General features: G+C 34.5%; 2 protein-coding genes across 3 annotated transcripts in view; one reads left to right on the top strand and one right to left on the bottom strand.

Annotated features, from left to right (window-relative positions):
• The window catches only part of ECA3 (endoplasmic reticulum-type calcium-transporting ATPase 3), a 33689-nt gene extending 17776 nt beyond the window's left edge, over window positions 1–15913 (top strand). The window contains exons 17-34 of one of the 2 annotated variants that reach the window (XM_059603676.2): window positions 386–538; window positions 698–802; window positions 2669–2865; window positions 3351–3462; window positions 4949–5047; window positions 5130–5275; window positions 5356–5413; window positions 6040–6132; window positions 6752–6802; window positions 7072–7203; window positions 7592–7693; window positions 9757–9811; window positions 10734–10819; window positions 11354–11502; window positions 12831–12936; window positions 13052–13105; window positions 14608–14656; window positions 15450–15913. In XM_059603676.2, the coding sequence (XP_059459659.1) occupies window positions 386–538; window positions 698–802; window positions 2669–2865; window positions 3351–3462; window positions 4949–5047; window positions 5130–5275; window positions 5356–5413; window positions 6040–6132; window positions 6752–6802; window positions 7072–7203; window positions 7592–7693; window positions 9757–9811; window positions 10734–10819; window positions 11354–11502; window positions 12831–12936; window positions 13052–13105; window positions 14608–14656; window positions 15450–15517 (1815 nt within the window). In that variant the 3' untranslated portion in view covers window positions 15518–15913. Of the gene's footprint in view, window positions 1–385; window positions 539–697; window positions 803–2668; window positions 2866–3350; window positions 3463–4948; window positions 5048–5129; window positions 5276–5355; window positions 5414–6039; window positions 6133–6751; window positions 6803–7071; window positions 7204–7591; window positions 7694–9756; window positions 9812–10733; window positions 10820–11353; window positions 11503–12830; window positions 12937–13051; window positions 13106–14607; window positions 14657–15449 lie in introns of those variants that run through there. The other variant, XM_059603677.2, reaches the window with a different exon arrangement.
• Window positions 15914–17087: 1174 nt separating this feature from the next.
• LOC132189284 (serine carboxypeptidase-like 2) lies at window positions 17088–21537 on the bottom strand. Its single transcript, XM_059603951.2, has 13 exons — window positions 21228–21537; window positions 20751–20827; window positions 20556–20678; window positions 19941–20043; window positions 19661–19698; window positions 18883–18984; window positions 18707–18793; window positions 18472–18627; window positions 18236–18307; window positions 18030–18148; window positions 17586–17699; window positions 17417–17462; window positions 17088–17310 (listed from the first exon to the last, which is right to left on the bottom strand). The coding sequence occupies exons 1-13, from the start codon at window positions 21535–21537 to the stop codon at window positions 17227–17229; spliced, it is 1431 nt and encodes a 476-aa protein (XP_059459934.2). The 3' UTR covers window positions 17088–17226.
• Between the last annotated feature and the right edge of the window lie 3417 nt (window positions 21538–24954).

Below are 24954 nucleotides of genomic sequence, written 5' to 3'. Positions count from 1 at the left end.
ATTTTCTCTTTTCCAAGTAAACAATCACTCCTGTATCAAAATGAGGTTTTTTTTTTTACCCTGATGTTCCAAAATGAGTGTCCACTCTCAAAAGTCGTTAAATTTATATCTACATCTACCTATATTGCCCATACCTATTCAGAAAGAAAAACCAATATACTCGTTAAAAAGTCATACCCGCATCTGGCAATTTAGTTAAGAGTAATATGCTTTTCTTCTTAAACATTGTGCCATTTCAAATCAAGACATCCATTATAGGAGGGATTAATAAATATATTAGTGTTAGAGTTTTTAGAATTGAGTATAGAAATAGGTAGTATTTTGTGTATGCATACAGGATTTCCCATTTGGCACTGCATTGATATGATGTTGGCTTCTTTTGCAGCTCGAATTTCCTGCTCAATTACCTTGTCTTCTGCACATAGCAATGTGTTCGGCACTTTGCAACGAGTCTGTCTTACAATATAATCCTGACAAGGGAAACTATGAAAAAATTGGTGAGTCAACTGAAGTAGCCCTCCGAGTCCTGACAGAAAAGGTTCGACTTCAGATCTCAGCTTTATTAAATCTATCGAGCTTGCCTAATCACTGTGGTTGTTGCTTATTCTCATTTTAGTTACTCTTCTTCTGTACATCTTTTTATCACGCACTTGTTTATGTAAGGTGCAAACTTGATTTTTTTGCTTCATGTTTTCAGGTTGGTCTTCCTGGATTTGACTCTATGCCTTCTGCTCTGAATATGCTGAGCAGCCATGAGCGTGCATCCTACTGTAATCACTACTGGGAGAACCAATTCAAAAAGGTTTGCTTTGTAATTAGTTCCTACATGTTATGCAAATATGCACATACATATTCCTATATATATGTTTATCTATATTGACCAAGGTGGACTTAAACGTTAGTGGATACGATTGACTTTAATGTTAATTCATGTTGCTGGATTGCTACAGATGGTCATTGTTAGTTTCCTTTGTTACACTGTTTACATATCAACTTCTGGTTATCTGTTTGACTCTAACGTATATGGAGGGCCTTGGAAGATATAGTTTTCTAAGTATATAGCCATGCAGGCTTTTTTGTTTAATGTTTTTTTTTTTTTTTTTTTTTTTTCTTCTTTTTGATGGGAAATCAGCACTTGCCAACGTTTAATTTTTTGGGTTTTAAAATCCAGACCAGACTGCCCGGTTGGATTGTTGAAACATAGCAATAATGAGTCACTTTGTTTTGGATGAAGTGGGATCAGTTTGGTAAAGTTTTGAGAAGTGTTTTAGGTTTTGAAAAAGGTAAAAATTGAGAATTGATTTCGTGGGGCCACATTTGAAAAATGTGTTGTATGTGGTCCACCAAATGAAAATTTGAAAAAAAATAATAATAAAAAAAATTGAAGAGTGGTCCCCAAAATAAAAGAAAAAAGATACAATGAAAGACTATTGCAATTTACACTCCATGGTGGTGGCTGTGCTAGACGGTTCTGGTGGCCACTGCGGGGCTGTCGGAAGTTCATGGAATCATGATAATTATCTTTTGATTTTTTTTTTTTTTTTTGTGTTTTATTTGTTGAGGAATGTTTTGTGAAAATTGTTGTGTTTTGAGAAGAGTTTTGTGGTTTGTTTTGAACAATGTATTAGTGGTGGGGGTCACATCTGAAAATCCGTTTGGATAACTAATATTTGAGAAAAGTTTTCAGCATTTGAGAACCGAAAAGAGTTTTGAAAAGGTTTTCTTAACAGACCCTGAGTTCTTTTAATAAAGGAAAGGGAAAAACTCAATTTGTTTCCAAACAATGGAACAAGCACTAAGCTCAAAATCAGACATGAAAGGTGGAGTTTGGTGATAAATGTTGGAAACTGAAAGATGAGTTAGGGACGGCAATGTCTTCATTAACACATTACTCTAAGCTTCAGAAGATTGGTTTTTATTTGTATAGGAAATTGCAGAGTATCACTGTACATATCCCATTACAGAAAAGTACATGTTCATAAGATATGAATTATGCTCTAAGCTGGCTGGGGCATCCCAAGAATTGATCTCAGAACCTTTCACAGAGGTCAGAGGGGGCAAAAAAAAAAAAAAAAAAACACGACTATAAATATTTTGGTCCTTTTGTTAATTATAGTAGGATCTGATTTAGCCTTTCTTCATTAAGAAATGTTTATTCTCTATTGATTTGCTCATGCAACTTGGGCTTTTGACTTGCTTGGATCCTATCTCTGTCTGTTGTGTTTTCCTTTCTCAGGTTCCCCTTGGTAGATGTGGGAATTGATGTGATGGATTTTAAAAAAGTAAAGAGATGTGATAAAATTTTAGGATCAAACTTTTCGGTGGATAATAAAATTGTTTCTTTTATTATTTTTCCTTGATTCTCTAGTTTTTTTTTTTGGGGGGGGGGGCGGGGAGGGGGGGGGGGGGTTTATTTATATATATATTTTTGGCCGGGGGATGGGGGCGGGGTTTATTTATATATATTTATTATATTTACTTGTACATTCATATTTCAGGTATCACATTTATTTTCATAAATAGTCTATAGTTTAAAGCTAAGTATTATAGTAAAAATTCTCATGAATGAATTATGCAATACAGAATATTTTGTGTCAAAGTATCTACTGTTTATGTAATACTTTGCTATTTTTTTATTGATGTAAATTTGAGAAAATGATGTTTGCAGGTTTCTGTTTTGGATTTTTCTCGGGATCGTAAAATGATGAGTGTCCTTTGTAGCCGAAAGCAGAGGCAGATTATTTTTTCTAAAGGTGCTCCAGAAAGTATCATTTCTAGAAGCACACATATTCTGTGCAATGATGATGGTCAGACTGTTCCACTGACAGCTGATATACGAGCTGAGCTGGAATCAAGGTTCCGCAGGTTTGATTAATTTTTTGCACCGCTCATACACCACCTCTATCTTTTCCCTGATTGTTGTTGTCGTTGTTGATTCTTTTTGTGTTTGTTTGTGTTTTTTATATACCTTAAGTAAATTTGAAGATTAGAAAAGAGAAAAATGAGATCAAACTAATGTTAGTACATTTTTGTCATCTAAAGAGGGAGTTGGTACTCCATAGAATGATTTAATGCCTATAAACTTCTCTGCACATATTGCATATATTTGTAACCTAATCTTGTCAATTTTGTTTAAATACTTTCCTCTATAGTGAAGGTTCAAACACAATTGTTGATGCTGAACATTGACGCTAATGTGGGTTATTTCAGAGTTACTGCAACTATGGCTAAACTTGCTAGGATGGGATTAATTTATGCATAATCTGCTATTATAATTTGGTCAAGCGTATGGATTTTTTTTTTTTTTAAAAAAAATGTTTAAGTAGTATGATCACACATTTATCGGTCAGTTTTGCAGGAAAAGAGACATTGAGATGCCTGGCTCTTGCCTTGAAATGGATGCCTATGGGTCAGCAGACTCTTTCCTTTGCCGATGAGAAGGATCTTACGTTTATTGGGTTGGTATGCTTTCTTTTCAAGACAACATGTTAAACACATATGGTGTGTGTATCAAGTTCTTGCACAAAGCTACTTAGAACATCAATCGTTCTAGTATGTGGAGGTGGGATGTGAACGTGGCCTAATGACAGGGGTTTGGCTTGTATACGAAGTAAAATTTTCACTATAAGTTATAATGTGAACAGCGATTTTGAAGCACAGGTTTATAGGATAATAGTAAATTATGGCGACACTATAGTTGCCATTATTTTTAATGCAGTACGCCTTATGTGCGTACTTTTTTGCTGACCGATTGTATGTTACTGCTGGACAGAGCTGTTCAAGTATGCCCTCGAATGTGCTCCTTCCTCAGAAAAGAGAAAGCAAAGTCTTCCTTTTTTTTCTAAAAAAAAAAAAAAAAATCAATGCTCATTTTGCTACTGGACATCTACCTTTGATTCAAGTCTTTCTAGCTTTCATGTTTTTCTTGATCTTTTTTATTCTTCTAGCTAGGTGTATCTTTTGTATATACTTCCTTTGTACTTGGGTTGTGCCTTCTGTGCCTTTAATAAGCTATGATTACTTACAAAAAAAAAAGATTAGGATTAAGGAAAGTATATATAGACTAATCTTAAGTGGTAATGGGCCTTGGTCTTGGTGGCATTCTATCATGTCAAAAGTTTGAATCTCCTTGAGTGCAAACAATTCCTTGGGGTCAGCCCGCCGGCGAAGGCGGAGTATTAGCTAGTCTGTGTAGAAGAAGCGCTTTACACGGGTCTGAGGGGTTCCTCATCATTAAACAAAAAAAAGTATATATATATATATATATATATATATATATATATATATATATATATATATATAGACTAATGACTAATGTGTCGTAATCATTTTCATCATCTACTTTGTGATTCATAAGGAGCAGAAAATTCTCATGCTTCTGACAGGGGAGGAACTCTTTTCCATGCAGCAGACAACTAAGTCATGAGTCTCATATGCAGGATGTGATATTTTTTTGGTGGCCTTGTGGGCATCCTCACTTTGGGATATTGGGATTTTTGTTGAACTCATTCTAGAAACCTTGAAGAATAAGATTGTATAGAATTGTTAATTTTTTTTGGTATGTGTAATATTAATCTGACTGCTAAACGTTTATTTTCAGAATCCTTCCTGTATGCTTAGGGGGGTGCCTTACGCTTTTTTAATGATATTTCTTTGTTTACCTATAAAAAAGTTTATTTTTCAGAATCATACTTTACTTGTTTCTGAATCCCCCTTTTGGCAATGAATATGAAACTGAAACAATATTCTTCTACTCCATTTTTGAATTTTTAATGATAAATCTCTGTTACATTTCTTCTGTTTATTTTCAAATTTACTTTGGTTTGTCGGGTCTTTTGGTAGCAGTTTGTTTCCTATTGAACTATGTGACACTTTATTTTTCTTTGAAGATTTGGATCTTGTTGAAAATTACGTGATCAACCATTATTTTGTCTCTACCTTTCTGAAGGTTGGAATGCTTGATCCACCCAGAGAGGAAGTGAGAAATGCTATGCTTTCATGCATGACAGCTGGCATACGTGTTATAGTTGTCACTGGAGATAACAAGGTAACTTAAAATTGTTGACCTGTAAGTAGGGTTATTCTTTTCATATTTATGTTTCCCTCATTAATTCGGGACACAATTTCAGTCTACAGCCGAATCAATTTGCCAAAAGATAGGTGCTTTTGATCACCTTGTAGATTTTTCTGGACGCTCTTTCACTGCTACAGAGTTTGAAGAACTTCCAGCGCTGCAGCAAGCACTGGCATTGCAACGTATGGCAATCTTCACCAGGTAAACCTCATGCTTTCCATGTTTCATAAATTTCAATGGGAGATATGGTATTCAATATTCACTTTCTTCTAATTTGGCAGGGTTGAACCTTCTCATAAAAGAATGCTGGTCGAGGCATTACAGCATCAAAATGAAGTGGTAGGTCTATCATCTAAATACTTTTATGATTATATGTATATCTTATTCATTGTCGGGTCTTGGTTGCAATTTATTGCTTGCTGTCAGTACCTGAGTTATTTTGTTCACTTGAGAGTGTAGAGGTTAGTGACTTAGTGCACAAGTGTTTTAAGGATAGAATTTTCTCTTTGCCTGCTTGTTGGTGGTTGGTCATTTTGCAGTCTAGGTGCTATAATATGTTGAGTCACCATAGATGGAGGTCTTCTTTTGTCTTGTGGTGACTCTTTTGTTTATTTCTTGGGAAGAAACAAGGCTGAACATGTTTATTATTGCATCTATTTGAAATTTTAGGAAAAGCTTCATAAGGTGGCTGTTAATGTGGAGTTAATAAGTTGAGAAAATTTGGAAGAGAGAGGAAAAAGTGAAAAAGAGGGAGTTTTGGGAGGGGAAAGATGTGGTAGGTCGTTTATTCTTTTTGGCTTTGGCTTTGATATGCTAAAATTTCTTATTAATACGACTGCTTGGCTAGATTCTTGCAGTACTTCACATCAGTATTTTTTTAATTCATGTAGCGTTATATGTCACTAATCCTATTTATTATACTCACTTCCCCTGAAAATTTGGACTCAATTACTTGAATCTGTTAGGTTGCGATGACTGGTGATGGTGTCAATGATGCACCTGCACTGAAAAAAGCAGATATAGGAATTGCCATGGGCTCAGGAACAGCTGTTGCCAAGGTATTAACCTCTCTCTCTCTCTCTCTCTCTCTCTCTCTCTCTGTGCAAAGTGATAGAGAAGCCCAGACCATACACGGGATGAGCACCATCCAGCCGGTGGGATTAATCTTCAGAGTTTTGAACTTTGGAAAAGGTTCCACCTGGACAAAAGGCCGTTGGTAAGTGGGCTTTTCTTGGGAAGGACTTGACAAAGCAGACATTCAAGGATGATGAAGAAGCTGAGTGCCATAATAGTGTTGTGGCTTTATTCATCCAAAAAAAAAGAAAAAAAACAGTGTTCTGGCTTAGAATACCTGTTTCATATTTATATAAAGGCAAGAAGGCAACATTACATAATTTTGGTATTTACCTAATTCTTATTTGCTCCTTGTTATATTCATGGACAATCTAAACCTAGGGTGTAATTCAAGTTTTAACTTCTGCAATTTTGGTCCTAAAGTCATTCAGGGTTTATAAGACTATTATGTTATCCTAGTTTTCCAGAAAAAAAGTATTGTCCTCAATCTCAGCATATGAGCATAGTAGTCCTAATCTTAATATCCATGCTTGGTTTCCTTTAGAAAATTTACAAAAGGTATTTCTTTTTTCATTTTTCTAAACTTTATTGTTGGTTTTTCAGAGTGCTGCAGATATGGTATTGGCTGATGACAATTTTGCTACAATTGTTGCGGTATGCCAGTCTCTCTTCATCCTTATCAGTAATATCACCATTTTCTTCTCTATATTTGTTTTCTTCCTTTGTATTTATTTCTTTTCTTGGTATTCATTTATCCTTACAATCTTGTTAATCAACAAATGATTTTTTTTTTCTTTTGAATTTCTCTTTTAAAGAAAAAAAGTATCATAATGCCATTCAACTTTGTAATTGTTTAATTTGGGACAGGCTGCTGTAGAGGGAAATGCCATATACAATGACACTAATTATTTAATCATGGGCAGGCTGTTGCAGAGGGAAGGGCAATATACAACAACACAAAGCAGTTCATCAGATACATGATCTCTTCAAATATTGGTGAAGTAGTTTGCATATTTGTGGCAGCTGTACTTGGAATACCTGACACCCTTGCCCCTGTGAGTTTATTAGTGTACAGGATTTTATCTTTCATAGTCAAATAGGTTTATGTCAAAAAACTAAAGGACTTCTTATTTTTGTATAGTTTTGTCATTTTAATCGTTTTCAATGCAAAAGTAGATACTGCATAGTTACATGTGCATAAAACATGTATGGATTTTAAATTTTAGTGAAGGAGCCATGCATAGTGCTACTGCGTGTTTTTTAGAACTAATTTGTTCTTTATATTAAGATAGCAAAATTATGTTAATTATCACCTCGTTGGAAGCAATCACATGAAATTGCGAATCCCCTTGCAGTTTTCCAGTTTCCATATTTTGCTTAAAAGCATAGAGTTAAGGTTTGAACATCTGATCTCCCTCTTCTCTCCAATACTAAAAAATCCAGGTCCAGCTGCTCTGGGTCAATTTGGTTACTGATGGACTGCCTGCCACTGCTATTGGTTTTAATAAGCAGGACTCTGATGTTATGAAGGCTAAACCTCGTAAGGTGTTGTCTTTTTCATTGTTGTTGAGTTTATTGATTTGTATGTATTCATTTGCTTCTATAAATTTTTCCCTTTTAACTTGTTTCTAGCCTCCATTTGGTTGCCAAGAAGATGAGAAAAATTTAAAATGGCTTTGAGCTTTTCATGTTTTTCATGGTGCAACATATGTTGTAAAATTTCAATTTCTCCCATCCAATCTTTTGCAACTAATGTCACGATCCAGGAAAAGCATTGGCCATATTTGTGTTATTACTTCAAAAGGCAATGTTACAACTAGAACTCCCTATAAACCAATGTGGGACTTGGCACCATATGACAATCTCACCCACCAGTGTTAGACTAACTTTCTGGGATATCACAATCTCACCCACTCAAATCCCTAAGGTCCTCGTCAAGGCCTACATCACATTGTAGTGCCGCAACACTACACTGTGTTACTAGGTTGTTCGGATACCGTTTGAAAGGACAGGAATCCAACCCCAATGCACAAAACACAATTATGCAGCAAATAAAACTAAAGATCTGCAGCAATTGAATTACAAATCAACCATAGAAAAATTATCACAGACAATCAACACAATGATTTTTGGACGAAGTGGAAACTATTTGAACACATCAAAGGTAAAACAACTCCGAGGTAGCCAAACCCAGGAAATCATTTATTATAAAAGATTCAAAGTATAGACATAGTAAACTTACAAACACCCTTGTAAAATACTAAGACTTTGTACACAAACAAGCTCCTCACTGCGTTGAGGGCGTAGGAATTATTGGTAGAGACGAAGTAATAACTTAGGGTCTATCAAGATCAATGTTGCGAGCTGCCTACCTCCTCGACAAGCTCTAGCTCCTCACTGGAAAATCTTCTATACGTGACCTCCTCACCAAGTCATTGATAGACTTTAAGCGGTTGAAGGTTTAATGAAGGTGTGTGGTTTGAACACAAAACTCCAAGAGAGAGAAGGCAATGAAGGTTCTCAACAATGTCTCTCTTAGCTCATGAAGAAGGTTAAGCTAAGCTACCTCTCAAAAGGCTCTAGGAATGGTTTCTTTCTTGCTTGCTTAACCATAGAAAGCATCCTTAAGTACTTAAAGGATGGAGAGAAACCCGTGTAAAACAACTTCAGATCTATGTAGAAATCCTTGGAGGGTCAGGTAGGGTCCAAAAATGTCAAGATGATCACTAGGGTTTCATAGCTAACTTCAGTGACAGCTCAGCAGCGTCAAGACAATCTGTTGACTGAGCTCTCTAGAAGTCATCTTCCACAAGTAGTGTCACGACGGTTCTGCTGACGGTCTTGGTGATGGAGTTCTTGGGTAGAATTTGGAAGTTATCTTCCACAAGTGACGTTAGGACGTCTTGCTGATGGTCCTAGTGACAAGGCTCTCGGGTAGGCACTGGAAGTTAACCTCCGTCACTTGCGTCAGGACGCCTGTTTACTGTCCTCTTGGGTTGGCTCTAGAAGTCTTATATTACGACTCACGTCAGGATGGTTGGTGAAGGTTTACAAAAACTTCAAATGTAAAGCCCAAGTTTTTACACCAAAATACTTAAATGTTAAAAAGTTTACAACCCTAGTTTTAATCATCGGATTGAGTCAATTTCTAAGATCTAACACCATTTATCACGACATAAGGAAAGTCACATATGTGCTATTACTTCAAAAAGACTAGTCAATATTACAATTGGGGCTCCCTAAAATTTCTTATAAACTTCAGTCTCACTTAGTAAGGAACTAATATAGGACCTGGCACCCATGTAACATATCACGATCTACCCATCTAATGTGGAACTAACTTTTTGGGGTGTCACATCTGATCAGGTTGTTACTGTTTCCTTTATTTCTTACATGTTTTTGTGTGTGTGAAGTCTTTGTGTCATGCAAATTGTATGACAAAACACATTGGGGGTATTAGTTTTGTTACTGGACTTTTTTCCTCTGCCAATGTTATTAAATTATTATTTTTTGAATATTAAATGTTTTGGGCTTTTTTCTTAGATGATCAGAAATATCTTTACTTCTCATGTTATGACACTTTGCTCAAGGTGTAAATGAATGTGCAGGTGAATGAAGCTGTTGTCACTGGATGGCTGTTCTTCCGTTATTTGGTAATTGGAGGTAGTAATAAATGACATAGCTCATTGTTTGCAATGACATCCTTTCTGTCTATATGAAATGACATCTTTTCTCATTATATGTGCCACTTTGTCTTATTTAATTAAGGTTTCTAAATGGCCTACCATATTCCAGTATAATGGTGCATTCAACATTATCAAACTAGGGTGGGGGCATTATACTACTCACACACACACCGGACATATGTATCATTGATTTTTCCTCTTTATGCACGGACATGTATTATTGATCTTTCATCTTTATAATCAAATTGTGTTTTCTTCATAAATGTCTTCAGGCTGGCTACCCTCCCCCCTCAATTGCTTCTTTTTTCTTTTTTCTTTTCTTCCTGTGCTAGTGTTTTCTCCCCCAATTAAATTTATTTATTTATTTTTGGTTTGAGCAAGTCAGAAGGAATTACCACTATCAACCTTTTGATTTGCTTTATATGTTGGTTAAATTTTTTCGATAGAAAATGTCATGTTGGGCTGTGCATATGTTGATGTATCTTGGTTCACGTTTTTATTTGTTGCACTCTAGAACAAATACTGAAAGTATGGCAACATATAACCATCTAGCTGAGAGTTAGTTAGAGACAACCAAATTCTATTGAATATTTTCATAAATTATTATTATTATTATTTAAAAAAAAAAAAAAAAAAAAAGACTAATCTTTTAATTACTGCCTTTTGGGGCTAAAAACATTTGTATGTTGTATAACAATCCTGAGGGTGGGGGTTACTAATTAGTTTGTATTTAGAAAAACTAATTTTTGTTAGATAAATGGTTTAGCATTTGGACATTCTTAATATGTGATTTCTTTAGACAATTGTGTGGCATTATTCAGGGTTAGGTATAACTCTATTGTTTATTTTCTTATGTGAGTCCTGATGAAAGTGTATGAATTATATTCTGGTTCGTGCAGCTTATGTTGGCCTTGCCACTATTGCGGGGTTCATATGGTGGTTTGTTTATGCTGATAGTGGTCCCAAACTACCATACAGTGAATTGGTAAGAATTTATTATATGTTGGGATCATAGTTGTTGGATAATTGTGCTTATTGGAATGGGCATAAATGGACCTATGTGGTTTTGTTAAGTATTATTTGGTTTGGTTTGTGGCTTCCTTAAGCTACTTTGGGGCGATCCGTGTTGAGAGATTTGATTTTTATGTTCTTAATTTTGTGTTAACTGAAATTGTTTTGAGATATAAGCCGGATAATGCATCCTCCACATTCATATAGGGGCCAATGTGACCAGAAAAGGTGGGGGAAAACTAGCTTATTGGGTACTTTATTAATATTCTTCAATTTTTTTTGATAAATTTGTAAAGGGTAACCACTTTATTAATATTCTTCAATCTCATTAAAGACTAAGCATAGTAGCTAATGGAAGATTATATTCATCTCTTGTTGGTTCCTGCTTCTAGTTCTGCAGTGTAAATTATATAAAAATTTAGAAAGTCGCTATTTACTGGTCTGTGTATTAAGTAACACTGTTCTTTTCATTTTGGCTGCTATGGAACTCTTATATCTGTGATTTCAGATGAATTTTGACACTTGTGCAATGAGGGAGACAACTTACCCATGCAGTATATTTGATGATCGACACCCATCAACTGTGTCCATGACTGTGCTTGTTGTCGTTGAGATGTTCAATGCTTTGAATAATCTTAGTGAAAATCAATCTCTTCTGTGAGTATTTAAATTTGTTCTTTTTGATTTCATTTTTTTTTCTTTCTGCCTCAGCCTCAGGTCAATTATTTTGAATGCTGAAAACATGTATAATAAAATGTAACTAGCGGCCAAAATTACTTTCCTGCTTTGAATGATATTTAGCTCTTCCCACTAAGGTAGCATTTGAAGTCGGAGGAAAAAATATGACCATTAAGTATCACCATGTTTTTTCGCCTAATTTAGCCCATGGATCTGATTTGTTGTTGTTCTCTTTAACTTGAATTTCGTGACATAACACATTTTAAATTAGCTGACTGCATCTTTGAACAGAGGTAGACTATAATATTGGGCCCATACTTCTCTTGCTGATTATATTTTACTGGATGGTTTGCATAAAATAAGCCATGTTGATTTGTATCCTTATGTCCTACCTCTTAGCCAGAGGTTTGTGTATTAAATTTGTGTCTTTCCATGTTCTATGCAATAAGAAAATGTATTGGAAGGAAGCATGGTTTCAAATTTTTTAATAGATAACGATTGAATTTCTTGTTCAAATTTTCATCCTAATTGGAATCTTGAAGAAGCCTACTTTCCAGATATTGTATATTCTTTTTTTTTTTAGCTGAAATGTTTAGCATGTTAGAAGGTTGTTTTTTCAAAATTTATTTTCTTTTTCTGTTCCGCAGTCCTCGTAACTTCAGCTAAATAGGACGTAATAGGACATGATCATCAAAGATGTGGTATAGTTGACGTTCATTTTGGGCAGCTGGGTGAAAGCAAATATAACCAGTTTTGACTAAATCCGTGAAAAACAAATATGGTTTTAGTGAGTTCTTTATTATGGGAGATTTAGAGATTGAACTTTCTGACTGTCATTTGAAGTATGAAGTTACAAGCCCGTGGTCTGTGCACTCTTCCTAGGCTAGGATACTACGAGAAGAACATCTCTGTATTTTTTATTTATTTATTTTGTGGAGGCAAGGGAGATCCCTTGGGATTAGTTTGGGAAGAAGAATGCAAAAATGGGTAGTGGGAGTGGGAGTTGAAAACTCCAAGGTGTTGCCGCTCAGTCTTGGATCCTAAAAATTGGCAACCCAGAACTAATATGTCAGCAGAAATCTCTCTCTCTCTCTCACACACACACACACACATGCAGTTATGTATGTGGCCGGATTTTATTATTTTAAGGTGGTAGTCACTTGTGTTAACTCTGCTGCTTTTTGTGCATGCAAAAGAATGAATTCTTCCTTTTCTCTTTAACTTCCATGTGTGGATTATGTGCTTTACTGATGGAAAAAAAAAAAGCATTAGAATTGACTCCGTTTTTAACTGTGCTTTAATTTTAGTGTTATTCCTCCCTGGAGTAATTTATGGCTCGTTGGCTCGATCTTCCTAACTATGATCCTTCACATACTAATTTTGTATATCCATCCGCTCTCGGTTCTTTTCTCAGTAAGTTGTTTCATTTATTTGCAATCCACTTCTGTTTTTCCTCAAGCGTTAGTTTTGGTTGATTTTTTCTTTTTTTGTTAATGAATTTAATGAAATGCAATGTTTTGTGTTGCAGGTAACACCGTTATCTTGGGCTGAGTGGAGAGTCGTCCTCTATCTTTCATTTCCTGTATGTCTTGTATCTTCATGTTTTCTATGTTTTGACTATTTTATGCAAATGATTGGCTTAGGACCTTTCCTTGAACCATTATTCTGATGCATTATCTGCTTTCAAATTTTAGGAATTATAACATTGTCAGCTTAGCTACTTGTCTACTTAAGTAACTTTCTTTTCCTTGTATGATCAAAACAAGTTGCTGCACAAGGTTACTTTGTTTTTGGTCACTAAGTAAGTTTTGGGGCATTAGATGTGAAGAATTATCTTTTTTTTTTGACATTTGTATGCAAGGGCCTTTCTTTCTAAGTAGGGGTTACAATTCGCATTCGCATGTCAAGGTATGGGTATTATAGGTTAATCCTAATTCGGCCTATTTAATTAAATGAACTAGACCCTTCAACCCTAACCCGCTAATTCCGTGTTGGGTTCGTACTAAGTTTGCTAGTCGTGTAAAAAATTAATAGCCCTAAATGCCGTGTAGAGTTCAAGTCATGTCGTGTCGAGACATAGATATAAGACTTTATAGGTTAACCCTAATCCGACCGATTTAATTAAACGGGTCAAACACATTAACCTTAATTTGCTAATTTCATGTTGGGTTCGCAAGTTGTGTTAAAAATCGGCAACCCAATTTCTAAGTGTGTCATTGACACTTACCAAAAATGGAAAAATCTTTATTGCCAGCTTCTTTATGCAATTGAGTTATCATGTCAACTTGAAATTGAAATAGGGGTGGCAATAGACTCGACTTTCTAGTATTCCTTTCTTTTAATTCTAGGTCCTGTTGGCTTTTTGGGTTCTCTAACTGATTAGACATATATTAGGTCTGACCAATTGCTTGTTATTTTTAAAAAGTTTTTCTTACCCATTTCTGATTTGTGTTGAATATAAATTTAATGATTTGAAAAGTAAAAAATCTTAAGAAATTATACCTCATAAACAGATGTTTATCATGAAAGCTAACAGAATTTGGAGATAAAATGCATTGTTCATTTAGTATAGGTAATAGTTTTTTTTTTTTTTTTTTTTTGGGTGGGTTAGTACCATTGTATAGGTAATAGTTATTCATAAAATGGATGAACTCATTAAGGCCCAAATCGAATTACTAAAATAATTGTGGTCAAAACTTTTAAATAGAGGTATTGTGAGGATGAGGACCATCATAGCAGCTAAATCCAAAAAAGAAAGTTAAACAATATATGTTGGGGTCACAATACAAAACTAATGGGGCTTACTCTAGAATAGGCCTATTATATAACTCAGTTGAATATGCTCCAATTGCACTTATATAAATGGATATTTACATACAACATTCTTAGTATATGTAAGTTAAAAACAAATTATTGGTTGATTAAATTATTATTTTGTTTATATCATAGAAAAAGCTTCGTGCTCTATAGCTAATGGCCAGCGCTTCTATATGCACTATAACTAGAACTTCTATATAAAGCAATTCTTCTGCCAATATACATTTTTTCCGCTCATTCTAAAGCTTCACTTTCAATCTGCTGTAGGTTATTATCATTGATGAGGTGCTGAAGTTTTTCTCTAGAAATTCCAACGGTAATGTTTGTTCTTTTATCTAGCCTTTACTATTACAGTTAATGCTAGGGACATCAAATTCATTGTCCATTTACTTGAATTTTGGTCTTTTGATGCACTTATAATCATCTTGAAACAAAATGGCTTAGTGGTTTTGTTCGTAAAATGCCTCCTGCAGGTTTTATCTGGAACTAACTCGTAGTGCACATGTAATGCATGAGCTTCAATGAAAAATAAAAGTTATTATTTGAAAGTAAGAATTGTATTATATTATGAACGAGTAAAAGGAATGCTAGTTACCTGAGAGGACAGGGAGAATTATAGGATAGATTTTAAAAGTGGAAAGAGAAACACTGTGCTAAATAGCCCGTTGTGCGGGCCTTATGCCGGGGCCCACTATTTGAAAAGTGAGGGAAGCCCCATCTCTGTCTCTTTTCTTTCTTACATTCCCATGTCCCCCTGTGAGATGACGTGGAGCAAAAAAAGGGATCCTATCTTGTTTTGATCTAGGAAAATAAGCTCACAAGCCTAGTCTTCACCTTCAAGAAACAGAAATATTTGAAATTCGTAAGTTTTTATGAGGAGAAAGTCGTGAAGGAAGGGTACGGTGCATTAGGAATATTTTGCAACGTAATTGAAATTAATGCTGCCTGATAAAAGCATTTGTAGGAGTACTTATCAAAAAAAAAAAAGCATTTGTAGGAGTGGTCGGGGACAATGCTTTTCATATAGCATCTTGCATTATGTGTGCATATATAGTTATATAGATATGTATAAGAGATAATTTTATTGATGGATGTTCCTCTTGTTGTAGGTATAAGGTTCAATTTCAGATTTAGAAGGCCAGATTTACTTCCAAAAAGGGAATCTCGTGATAAGTAAAGATATTGAACCTCTTTACCCAAATTTTGCACAAATTCCTAATTACAATGAGAATGGAATCCTTTTCATGCCTATTACATGCACATCCCTCATACATGAAGCGTACTTCATACATCATGATCTCTCATTTATTTGTTCACACTGCAAAGATGAAGTTACAAGATAGATGACTCAGTCATGCCGCATATGTCCAGGATTTCTCTGTAATTTGTGACATTCTCATGCACAAGATGCCATAATATGTTGTACCATATGACAAACAGGAGGGAGGGCCCTTTGATCGTCTGCATTTTACACTAAATATTTATTAGTTTACATAATATTTTATTATAGGTTTCTTGCTTCAGGATTTTTAGGGTCAAAAAAGCTTCTATGTATTTGCTTTTAATTTTTTAATATGCCTTTTATTTTATATTAGAGGTTACAATATTTTTAATAAAAATATCTTCTTCTTTTTTAAAATAATAATAATTATATAAGAAATTAGAGAAATATGAACTTTCTATACTTTTAGAAAGTAGATACTTATGTTGAGATATCCTAAAAGAATTAAAAAAAGAAAAAAAAAAGAAAGAAAGAATTAAATTGGATCGAGTGATTATGAAAGTCCGAGTACAATTTTTTATTGTCAAATGCAATTAATTTGACTGGCCTTCGAATGGGACTCGGTCCTCATCTCGTTCGAACGGAAACTAATCTTGTTCCAATGAGATTATTTTTTATTGTCTTCATTGAATTTCTCTCCCCCCAAACTTTGGTTTTCGTACATTTTTTACTAATTATATATATAAATCAGTGATATATTCAGCCAAATAATAATAATAATAAGTACGGATCGGTTACAACTTATGGCGGCAGTTGCTCGACAGATTTGGTTAAGGAGAAACGTGGTGGTTTTTGGAGGAGAACTGACGGAACCAAGTACTATTATCCGTTGGGGCAAGGATCAAGTTGAAAACTGGTGCACCTTCAATAAACTGAGACCACGGAGGGACGTCGTTCCGGGGCCAGCTCCTGCAGCTACATGGACCAAACCGCCCCAGGGATATGTGAAAATTAATTGGGATGCCTCAGGTTGACAAACAGCGGAACAGAATGGGCGTGGGTATGGTGGTTCGCGATCACGAAGGTGGAGCTCTTGCCATGTTCTGCACACGCAAAGAGTATGTGCAGGACCCAGCTATGGCGGAGGCCATTGCAGCTTGGGAAGCAGTGAAGCTGGTCCAAAGGCTGGAGGTGTGGCATGTCCTGTTTGAAGGGGACTCTTTAGAAGTGGTTCAAATGCTGCAAAGGGAAGATGGATGTTGGACCACGTACGGACAGGTAGTGAATGATGCAAAGGAGAGACTGCAACACTGGAATGGGTGGGGTATTCAGCATGTTGGCAGATCTGCAAATGGTGCTGCTCACCAATTGGCCAAGTTGGCACTCGGGTATGAAGTCACGCAAGAATGGCGGGAGTTGTTTCCTCCGAGTGTGCTCTCTATTGTAATTTCTGAAAGTTGAGTTTTTAGCTCTTTTAATGAATCCCAATTAAAAAATAATAATAATAAGTGATATCGGCCTTTTGAACAACCAAATTAAAGAAACAAGTGAACAATTAAAAGAGTGATCAGCGAAGAGCCAAGCCGTACATACTAAGCAGCTATTTTTATTTTTTTATTTATTATTTTTGGAAATGGCATTCAGGGCAGTGCAGCTGGAGATGATCACAAAGCTTCGTGTGATATCCACCTTTTGAACATAATGAAACATTCTTCAGGCCTGTACTCTGGTGCTGTGTGTCCCCCACCCTGTTTATATATATATATCCCAACAACAAAACGTAATTAACTAGTAATATATGAAAAGCATGATTTTAATTCCTCCAATAAATTAAAAGGATAACGTTTTTCTTGCCTTAACAGTCGCAAATGTCATCCGGTTGGAATATGTCCTTGTGTAACTAATCAGGGGCCAATAATTGAAAATTTGTCATTTATTTTTCTTATATATATATATATATATATATATATATATATATTCAAGATCAAACTGGAGAAAAGATATTTAAAGTTAATGGTTTTACCCTGCAACTTGGCCTTGGACGATCCAGGACCTCCAATCATCGACAATGGAATAGTTTAAATATCTTATCCATGCTTGAGTCCCCAGAGATGGTACTTCTAAGTCATGATCACCACTGTCGAAAAAAAAAAAAAAAAAAAAATTGATCGTTAGCTTTAAGTTTTTTTTTTTTGACATGTCCGCACAAGAGGGGGGAGGGGGATTCGAACTAGTGACTTCCGCTTCATTAGGCATGGTCTCAGCCGATTGAGCTACCTCTTGAAAACGAATCTATTAAGTTACATGCAGTGGAAAAATATAAAGTATAGCTCGATCCCAAATTATATGTATTGGTTTTTAAATTATTAACAAAAAGATATAGTGATCTTTTTTAATATGTCTTTTATTTTTGAAAATCCAATTAAAATAGCTGAAGTGCTTGAGAAATGTAGTAACGATCTCTCACCTGTATATTAAAGATCGGTAGCCTTCAGTACTAAGCTTAACGTGATACCCAAAAGTGCTTTGAACATCATGTGTATATAGTAATCCAGATTTGCAACGCTCCCATTCCCCTATGCTTCCCTGCAAAACAGAGCTCTATATTATAATTCTTCGTTGTTTTTTCATTTTTGTGAGTTCCTAGATTGTCTTCAAGGCAAACTCTTGTACCTTTCTTGTGTGAAGGGCTTTGCGGACGCCATCATCGTTAGCCCAATAACGAGAAAGCAAATATCCATAAGTCTACTTTGGCCCAAAAAATTAAAAAAAAAATCACTAAGTCGGGTGCAAACTATAGTCATGGAAAGCTCAACTTCGTAGTTAGAATATTAATTAAATGATTAAATTTTTTAGATCAAATAATTAAGAGCAATGATGTTTAAAATAAGGAAAGAATATGGAATTACACGGCAGCCAAACGGAGGAAGTGATGGGTCGGGATTGAGGAACACTTGAAGATTTTGGTAAAGAGATCTTCTTCGATCAAATGTAACTTGTGGCTTAGGAGAAGCAAAAGCACATGAAGATTCCAAAACATGTACAAAATTAATTCCTGAAAGGCACTGAGAACGAAATTGGTAACACAAGTATTAGTTTCATGTACATATTTCAAAACAAATATGTAATAGTTGCCTTGCCTACCTCATAGAAAGCTTGAACATACTTCAAACACTCTGCATTTCTCGGACTTATAATTACATACTCTCCTCCGCAGGTTGTCTTCAATGACTGAACAAAATATGGGCTAGCTGATTAATTAGAATATTCATTATCTTTGTGCCTGATGACTCGGGGACGATGTTGGAAGATTGAATCACCTCGTAGAGTTCATCAGAAATGAATCCCAGTCCATAAGCACTAGGAATTACTGAATTGCCATCTAAAATTGGATCAGTCATAGGGTTTCCTAGAATGTATCCCTGAAAGCAGTTCAACTATGACTTGATTAGCTAGCAGGTAAGTGAAAGAATAAATTAATGGCATTTCTGAGATGGTTCAAGTGGACTTCATAGTAAGCTAGTTAGACATCTTGTATCAAGCACTAATGCAAGTGTTTGGCATACAATTATGACCAAGAATTTCAGTGTTTTTTGTTCGTTTGTTTTTGGGATAACTTCACTTATAACTCTTGAACTGTTACGGGTTTTGAGAAAATCCCTTCAAATTTTAAAAACTCTCAATTTCACTCCATGAACTTTCAATTTGATGCAATTGACCTCTTCTATCAAATTTTTCCCTTTAAACCCTAACGGAAACCACTAAAAAGAATAAATTACCCTTCAATTTTTTGTTTTTTTTTTTTTTTGATTAGTTCAATTTTTTGTTTTAAATTGAAATTAAGGGTAAATTTGAAATTTTATAAAAGTTTGAGGGGTATAATGGTTATTTCATCACTTTTAACGTCCAAAAAATGACGGAGAGGGTAGATTGCATTAAATGGAAAATTCAGCAGGTGAAATTAGGAGGTTTTAAAATTTGGAAAGGTCATTTCAAATCGCGTAATACATCAAAAGTCTTTTGTGAAGTTTACGTACCCTTTGCTTTTTTATGCACTAACATTAAATGTTGAAAGGAGAGAAAAAAAGGATCAGAAACCTGGAGGTTTATCAATGGGCGAACACCTTCTTCATTTCCTGCAAAGCAAGAGAGCTTGAGAATGCACCAAAGAAAAGACAAACAAAAGAAGAGGTAAGCTGATGTGAACAAAAAAGGGTTATGGATTACTGTAAGTCAAACAAATGCTTCGCATGTTTGCAATTCTTTAGTTCCATAAAGCACAAGTTACACATTTTCCTTATATTTGCTTGCAGATGAATTTGTCACAAACAGGATCACCACCCAGTTGATGATCATGGTTTATCCTTTATTCTCATACCACTTGAGATTCGTTGAACGAGGATCGGAATAGTAATGCCAGTGAAGGAATGGCCACCGACATAGAATGCGTTCGAGGCAAATTCTGAGTGATCAATCAGCCACTGCAAAATGCAACTCAATAATAAAAACAGTATCCCAAAAGTTTAAGTTCATAAGAATGAACGAATTTGGTTATTTAATTTATATTATAACATTCCCTCTCAATTCTGAGTTTAAACTTTCTCTTAATTAGTGAGACTTAATAGATTGCATATTTAATTGAAATGAGAAGTGAATGACAAAGACAACGTTCGAACTCAAGATTTTTGGCTCAAAACTCAAATCCTGACTCCACAATTACCCCTCATTTCAGATAAATATTTTAGGTATTGAGCCTCACTTAATAAGAAAATGTTTGAACTCACACATGAGAGAGAGTGTTAGAAATGTTAATTAAATGATTAAATACATTACTTTATATAAACTTAAACTTTTAAAATAAGTTGTAATTTTAATTTATATTCTAACAAATGCTAATTATAAGAACAATAATATTAATAAAAATAAAAACAATCATGATATTCTAATGAGGATACTCGATCCCCAAGCAGGGAATTTGATGTTGCATACATACCTTAACGAGGAATTGGTGGAGATGGTCTACTTGTTTCGAGTCACTCGACTGAGAAGCAGCAGGGGTTCTTCCATAAGAAAATCCAGTGCCGACGGGCGAGTCCACAAATATTATGCTACATTCCTGCAACTCAATCGTCATCGTCCAAATCTACATCAAAATGCTAACTAAAAGAATCTAGTACAAAAAGTTCACCTTTGTCCAAGAATGTGGATTTAACACCAATTCGGGCAGGCTTCCATTGTACTCCTCCATCTTAAAATTCAGTGGACCTACAAAATTTAGAGATCATTGACTTCTTCTACTATTCAATGGCCATGATCAATTGGATACAGATTTTATTATTATTATTATTATTTTCATTAGTCATCCTCTCCAAATTCAAGTGGGACAACACACTTACTAGGCATGTGGATGGACCCCTGTATTTGAGTGAGACATCATTTTATTTTTATTTTTGGTACATTTCTATATATATATATATAAATTAATCAATATTTAATTAAAATAAAGAAGTAAATTATAGAGTTAGAGTTTAAAGTCATGACTCTAATGATGTTAGTCTTAAAAATTTACGAGTATATATATATATATATATATATATATATATATATAACAAAATGCTACGTAGTTGAGATAAATGAAAGCGGAATTTAAAAGCAATATTGGCACCTATTTCATAGGCAACGCCGGTCCAAGCAGAGCAACCGGGGCCACCGATTAGCCATAGCAGGAGAGGATCATCTTTAGGACTCCTCTCCGACTTGACAAAGTAGTAGAAGAGTTGTAAATCCTCCGAATCACCCACTGCCACATACCCAGTTTCAAGCTCAAATGGAAGAGCTCCCCGGAAGCCGGGAAGATACTTAACCGTTGAGCGAGAGACTGCAAGTTCCGGGCAAACTTGTAGAAGAAGAAGAAGAAAAACCAAGATCATGTGGAAGCAAAGAGAATGGCTGAAAAATGAAGAAAGCCTGGCCATAGATAGCATATATTATGTGGAGCCCTGGAGGTGTCTTCAACAACTGTCCATGCACTACTTAATTATTTGAAGGTAATTGTAGTTAGGAAGATGAAGGATAAGAGAATGGGATCACTGAACGAGTGGTTCATACTTCATGGCGATTGGCGAGGCAGCAGAGACGTAATACTACGGCTTTTCTACATACAAAAAGGCAAGGGGTGGTCCCATACATTTCTCATTCCTTTTGTTGTTGTTTATGGACCATGACAATCTTCTTTTGGGATGTGATTCTTTTTTTGTTTTTTTTTGTGTTTCTCTTTAATGTTAGGACAGGATGTAAATTGTACGAGACTATAATAATTGATGCAAGTACAAAATAGCCTAGACAATTAATTATAAGTCTTACGAGTCTTTCTAGAGTCATTCCAAATGTAATGTGACTTCATATAATCTTTTTATAGCCTTCCTACAATCTTCTTAAAATAATTCTATAAATCTTCCTAGAGTCATCACACATAAAAAAATTTAAATAATATAAGATTATACCATTAGATATATTAACTTTAAATTATCATAAATTTATTTATCAAAAGGGGAAAATCTGTGTCCAAGAGCAAAGGGACATTACTAAATAATAACAGTAAAAGTGCAAAGATTTACTAGTAGGTGTAATTTCACTCACTGATATTTTAAAAAATGATTGGGTATATGTATTAATTGCGAATTCTTTTCCAAAAAAATTGCAACCACTAAAATTCCGCACCATGTGCTTGAAGTTCGGGGCTCATGGGTAGGTTATAAACATGGCCCAAATGGCATGAAAATGGCCACGTGGCGTGAAAGTGGTGTGCGAAAGAATAGTGTGTCTCAACTATTGTGTGAGCTCAGGTTAATGAGTCAAGGTTTCCAATTTTTTTGGAAAAGAATTCGCAATTAATACATATACCCAATCATTTTTTAAAATATCAGTGAGTGAAATTACACCTACTAGTAAATCTTTGCACTTTTACTGTTATTATTTAGTAATGTCCCTTTGCTCTTGGACAGAGATTTTCCCCTTTTGATAAATAAATTTATGATAATTTAAAGTTAATATATCTAATGGTATAATCTTATATTATTTAATTTTTTTTTTATGTGTGATGACTCTAGGAAGGATAAAGTGTACTTTTTCCTATAATATTATACGTACGATCATTTGTGGGGATTAATTTGTGCTGATTATAAAGAAAGAAGGATTTGGGTTCTTGTTTTAACATAAGATTTTCATTGTTTCATATATATATTAGCTCATCATCTTCATGTTTACCTTCATTCTTATAATAAAGATTTAACTTCTTGATATTAATTTCAACAAACCCCACCCAGTTGAGACTGGAGGCTAACCTTCAGAAAATCTTCTCTCAAAACTCATCTATAAGGAAGATATAGTGCATTTTCTGAGATAGAACAATGCCTTTAACAGCCTGATCGAGTTGGATTTCTCGGCCTCTTTCTCCCAACGCCCAAGAAGAACTTCATTTACATATTATTCTTTTTTTTTTCTTTTCTTTTTTTTTTTAAAGGATTTACATATTATTCTTAAGGCCATTTTATCACGCCCATTTTTTTTCCAACTGATGTGGCATGGGTTGAATGGCTACTTTAAAAAATAAAAAATAAAAAACAAAATTTTGTTAACTCCATTGAACTCATGCGATGTTAACAATTTCAATAGCCCCATAGGGCTTGTGGCATCTTGCCACTTCAAACTTTGATAGGTAAAAATGATATTTTTATTGCACTATAGCATTTTTATTTTTTTTTTAGAATAGATCAGATACTTTATTCAAATTAAATCTCACGAAGATATAGCATTATTATTAGCATATGTCTAAAATAAATGTGAAATTAATGTAGCATAAATCTTACTTTAATCAAACTTTTGTCTCACATAGCTGTATTTGATAATTATTTTGATTAAGGCGGTTCAACCGTGAACAGATGAATTGAAGCTGATAATTACGGATTGACCTATTTAACCTTTACTCCAAGACACAGAAAGTTACTGTGTTAGTTTAGTTACATGGGAGGGAGTGAGGGACACCTCACACCGACACCGCCTTCTCTTCTTTTATTCTTCCAGAAATGCCACCAATTTCTTGGCAAGGAATTTGACACTAAGGGGTGTTTTGGTGTTTGGAAATTATTCTTACCACAATAAGTTCACCTGTTCACGTACGTCCTTTTGCCTCATTTTCTCACACCTTTCTGCTTTCTTCTTCTTCTTGAATTTTGTATCCTAATGCAAGATTTTCTCACTTTTCTTGAGAAAGGTGAATTATCCGGTCCAAAATAAGATTTTCCTCAAGGTAGACTAAAATAACAATTTATATTGTAAATCAATTTACATGCTCTAAAAACAAATGTCAGTTTAACAAAAAGAGTAACTCAATTTTCTCAAACTTAATTTGAATGAAAACTTTGTGACAGTCAAATTCTTGCAAAATGCTCACAAATCGTGATGAGGAAGATGAAAATGAGAGAGGGCTACGCATAGAGTAAAATTTTCGGGATAGCAGAGATTAAGTTAATTTACTGTAGAAATATGATCCTTAGAGTGATGAAGGATGTGTAATCTTAGCGTCATAAAATGATGTGAAAAATCTTAATTGTCATTTTTTAAAGTAAAAAAATTAATAAAATATGTTGCGTTTTTATTGGATATGACATGACAAAGTTACGGATTCTGTTAATTAAGTTACTTAACGAAAATTATTTTAGAGAGTAAACTGTTATTTTAACCTACTTTGAGGACCTATAAATTAGTTTTTATACCACATGGAGTGATTTGTAATTTAGGCTAACCTCATGGACTAATTTTGCATTTATCCCCTAATTAAATATTATAATTTTATTAGTTTTAAACCAATCAAGAGAGGGGAGGGTAAAAAATAAGTTTAAAAAATTTATAACTTTAATTAGCTTTTTGGCTTTTTGAATGTATAGAGTATCTAGGACAAGAGTTAAATATAAAGCAGAGAAATGAGCTTGTGTGTTTTCATGAATTTTGTTAGATTTTTAGAGAAAATATAAATGTAAAGAGCTCATTGTAAATGCTCTTATAAAATAAATTTATTCTTCATGCCCATTTTATGGCACCCATTTTTTCCTGCTGATGTGGCACGGGTTGAGTGGCTACTTTAAAGAAGAACAAAAAAAAAAAAAAAAAATTCTGTCTCCATTGAACTCTTGCCACGTCAACAATATAATGTGGATGTGATAAAGTAAATAGTAATGTTATGAACTATCTTTTTATCCTCTTAAAACTAATGTGGCTTTCAAAATCACTATTGGATCAAAATTTAAGTATAATTCATATAAAATTTAATGGTGATTTTAAAAGCCATATCAGCTTTATGAAAAAAAAAAAAAAAAAAAAAAAAAAAAAAGAAA

Source organism: Corylus avellana, chromosome 9 (genome assembly GCF_965113065.1).
Source record: "Corylus avellana chromosome 9, dhCorAvel1.hap1.2, whole genome shotgun sequence".
NCBI lineage: Eukaryota > Viridiplantae > Streptophyta > Magnoliopsida > Fagales > Betulaceae > Corylus > Corylus avellana.
This window is presented reverse-complemented; position numbering and strand designations above follow the sequence as displayed.

What these genes read in the sequence shown, in the direction of transcription:
- LOC132189284 (XM_059603951.2), bottom strand. Translation starts at nt 21,537, where the DNA reads ATGGCCAGGCTTTCTTCATTTTTCAGCCATTCTCTTTGCTTCCACATG. An exon ending in TTTCTGATGAACTCTACGAG is followed by an intron (nt 18,794 to 18,882) that starts GTGATTCAATCT and finishes TATTTTGTTCAG; the next exon opens with TCATTGAAGACAACCTGCGG. An exon ending in TACCGATCTTTAATATACAG is followed by an intron (nt 17,700 to 18,029) that starts GTGAGAGATCGT and finishes TTTTTTCGACAG; the next exon opens with TGGTGATCATGACTTAGAAG.